This window comes from Pterocles gutturalis, unplaced genomic scaffold (assembly GCF_000699245.1).
Source record: "Pterocles gutturalis isolate BGI_N339 unplaced genomic scaffold, ASM69924v1 scaffold46339, whole genome shotgun sequence".
NCBI lineage: Eukaryota > Metazoa > Chordata > Aves > Pterocliformes > Pteroclidae > Pterocles > Pterocles gutturalis.
This window is the reverse complement of record NW_010132467.1, coordinates 1-3323: the sequence shown is the minus strand read 5'-3', so window position 1 is coordinate 3323 and position 3323 is coordinate 1. Positions and strand designations below refer to the sequence as shown.

The 3323-nt window shown below is 50.2% G+C and overlaps 1 protein-coding gene across 1 annotated transcript; it reads left to right on the top strand.

The window, feature by feature from the left end:
* Positions 1-699: 699 nt before the first annotated feature.
* Positions 700-2076, top strand: LOC104467203 (zinc finger protein OZF-like; the record flags this gene model as incomplete). Its single annotated transcript, XM_010080895.1, has 1 exon — positions 700-2076. A coding segment is annotated over exon 1 (1377 nt), but the record flags the coding sequence as incomplete, so codon positions are not given.
* Between the last annotated feature and the right edge of the window lie 1247 nt (positions 2077-3323).

Below are 3323 nucleotides of genomic sequence, written 5' to 3'. Positions count from 1 at the left end.
TTTCTGAGGTGTGTTCTGCATATAACTATTAAAAAAAACCAGGAGCTCCTAAATGTTTCAGTCTAAATGTTCATTTCCACGCTTGGTTAATAAATCAGTTCATTGTTCCACTCAGTTGCCTACCTGTTCTGTAGACAAAACCTGGATACAATTTGCTGCAGAATCTGTAGGGCTTTCTTTTTAAGGAAAAGGGCTATGACTGGAAAGAAGAAAGAAAATAGTCTACTCGGCAGGGTGGAGGTTCCTGTGGTGTTGGCTGCTTCCTTGATTAAGCCTGGGAATGCTGGAAGAAGAGCCATGATTCATAGGCAACAGGAGGACAAGCAGCTACAGTGGGGGTTGTTGGGGAGAACAGTGATGATGTTCCTCTGACCAACCTGGACATGGGAACTTTCAGGACAAGCAAGTGACAGGCTTTGTCCTTTAGGGCTGTGACTTTATGACAAAGGACCCTCTTTGCAATCTCTGCCACAGCGGCCGCCCATCTTTGGGTCACACTCCCTTCCTGCTCTCCTCGGTCTCTGTGCCCTCACTCTGCCCAGAGAAGATACTGAGTGGTTGGCTCCTGCGCCCTTAGCTAATGGCAGATGGTGTGCAGCACGTCTCTGTGGTTGCCCTGTTTGGATTTCGCTATCGGAGGAGGGGGGGGGAGGTTATTCATTGCTAGTTCCTCTGTTCACTCCAACAGGTGACAGGACCATGGGTGACACACAGAAGGGCAAGCTTCATCAAGAAAGTCCTGTGAGAGCTGAACTGCATCTGTTCCCCAGAAAGCTCACAGGAGATACCTTCCAGGATGCCGATCAAAGACAGGACAGCAAGCAGGAGCTGGAGACAGAAAGTGAGGTGGAGACATCTTTTGGAAAGAGACGGGGAATGGTAAGTCCCTGTCGGATGGAAGTCTGGGAGTGCGAGGACAGTGGCAGAGCCCACATCAGCAAGGTTATCCTTGCTGGGGACAGGCCAGACCCACCCGTGTGTAGGAACGGTGCCATTTGGATTCAGCACGTAGGAGAGAAAACCTATGAGTGTCCTGAGTGTGGGAAGAGCTTCAGCCGGAGCTCGTACCTGAGCCAGCACCAGAGGATCCACTTGGCAGAGAAGCCCTTCAGCTGCTCTGAATGTGGGAAGAGTTTCACCCGCAACTCAGACCTGATCAAACACCAACGGATCCACACCGGCGAGAAGCCCTACCAGTGCAATGAGTGCGAGAAGACCTTCAGCCAGAGGTCCAACGTGATCAGGCACCAGCGGACCCACACGGGAGAGAGACACTACCACTGCAACGACTGTGGGAAGAGCTTCAGCCAGAACTCACATCTCATTGTCCACCAGCGAAGCCACAAGGGTGAGAAACCCTTTAATTGCCCCCGGTGTGAAAAAAGCTTCAGTGACCGCTCGTCCTTACTCATACACCGGAGAGTCCACACTGGAGAGAAGCCCCACAAATGCCAGGACTGTGGGAAGCGTTTCCGGGACAGCTCGGCCATCATTCGGCATCAGAGGATCCACACAGGAGAGAAACCATACGAGTGCACCGAATGCGGGAAGACCTTCCGGCAGAGCTCCTCGCTGGTGACCCACATGCGAACGCACACAGGCGAGAAGCCCTACAAGTGCCCCGTGTGTGGGAAGGGCTTTAGCCAGAGCTCAGCACTCACCACTCATCGCCGGATCCACGGGGGGAAGGCCTTGCCCATGTACCACGGTGGCCTCCTGCCCAACCCCTACCAGTGCACTGAGTGTGGCCGGAGGTGCAGCAACCACTCCACTCTGGCCAAGCACCAGACTACGCATGCCGAGGAACGGCCCTACATCTGTGTGGAGTGCGGGGACAGCTTCCATCGAGGCTCGGCTCTCAACGTGCACCTGAGGATCCACCGCGGGGAGAGACCCTACAAGTGTGAGGAGTGTGGAAAAACATTCAGGCACAGCTCAGCCCTTGGTGCCCACGTGAGGATCCACGCAGGAGCCAAGCCCTACGAGTGCAGCGAGTGTGGGAAAAGCTTCCGGAAAAGCTCGACGCTTAAAGTGCATTTGAAAATCCATGCTGCCAAGAAACCTTATAAATGTACGGTGGGTAGGAGAACTCTCACTTCGTGCTCACTTCTGCCATAGGGCTGGAGCAGATGTTTAGAGCAGGAAACAAAAGCAGTGTTTCGGGGGCGCCTGAAAAAGGTGGGTGATGGAAACCACAAAGGCGAGAGACTGACTGGAGACATGGTGACTCTGGTGTCAGAGCTGGGTGCTTAACCCCAAGGGCACAAAAAACATTAGGAGGTCTGTAAGCAGGGAGTTAGTCCCAAGAGCCGAGTGCTGGTTGTTTGGTAAGAGTGCTGAGAGCCTGAGGAATGGGCACCAGCTTCTGGGTAAACCAGGGACTGTGAATATGCGGTAGAATAACAACTGGGAGAATTGGGCTTTTAAAATAGCTTTTAAACTGAAGTGAAGATCAAAATAAAAAGTTCCAGGTTGGTTCTGACTCAAAACTTTGGCTTGTTAGACACTGTAGTAGTCTTAGGAATTCTGTTTTTTGTTACCTTATTTTTTTCATGAATGTAGTCAGTTTACCCAGTGTTTGACAAGGCGAAGTTTGACAAGTTTGATAAGGCGCTTCCCAATCTTTTGAGTCTAAGACTGTGGAGCTGAACTTCAATCTATTTGTCTTTCCTTCAACTTTTCCAAATCTTACATGGGACAATTAATTCCTACCTCCACATGCAAAGCCTGAGTGACCGGACAGCTGAATAACACAACACTGTCATGGCTTTCCCCATTAAACATGGATGTGCAAGCCTTTCCAGTTGGAACATCGCCTATTACTAGCCTGTGGCAGCTTCTCCCACATTTGTCCTCTGGTTTGAAACACCTTCCAATTTGGGACATCAACAAACGGGGGCAAAAATGTGGCCTTACCTTATTTAACCAAAAAAAAAAAAAAAAAAAAAAAATCCCCCCGCAATGCCCTAGCCTGAAGCGATACATGATGAGTTCCTTCGAGTAGTCCAGAGACTGTTAGCAATTCCGTAGTCCTTTTTATGGTACTCTTCTTCAGCTCACTGCTGTTTGTAAGGTGTTAACAGAGGATGTTAACGGTTAGGAATTCCTATCTTCGCATTTATTACCATGCTAAGGACTGGATATGCCATAAGCCCCCTCTATATCGCTATGTTTTATTATTAGCTACGTGCTTCCATCCTAAATAAAACCTTTTTTTTTTTCTCTGTATAATCCAGTTTTCTGCCCTTGCGCACGTGATGGGACTGAAATTTTCGGCGTGGCTCAGCCCCGCTCCCAGTCTCCTGTGGCGGGGCCCAGGAGGA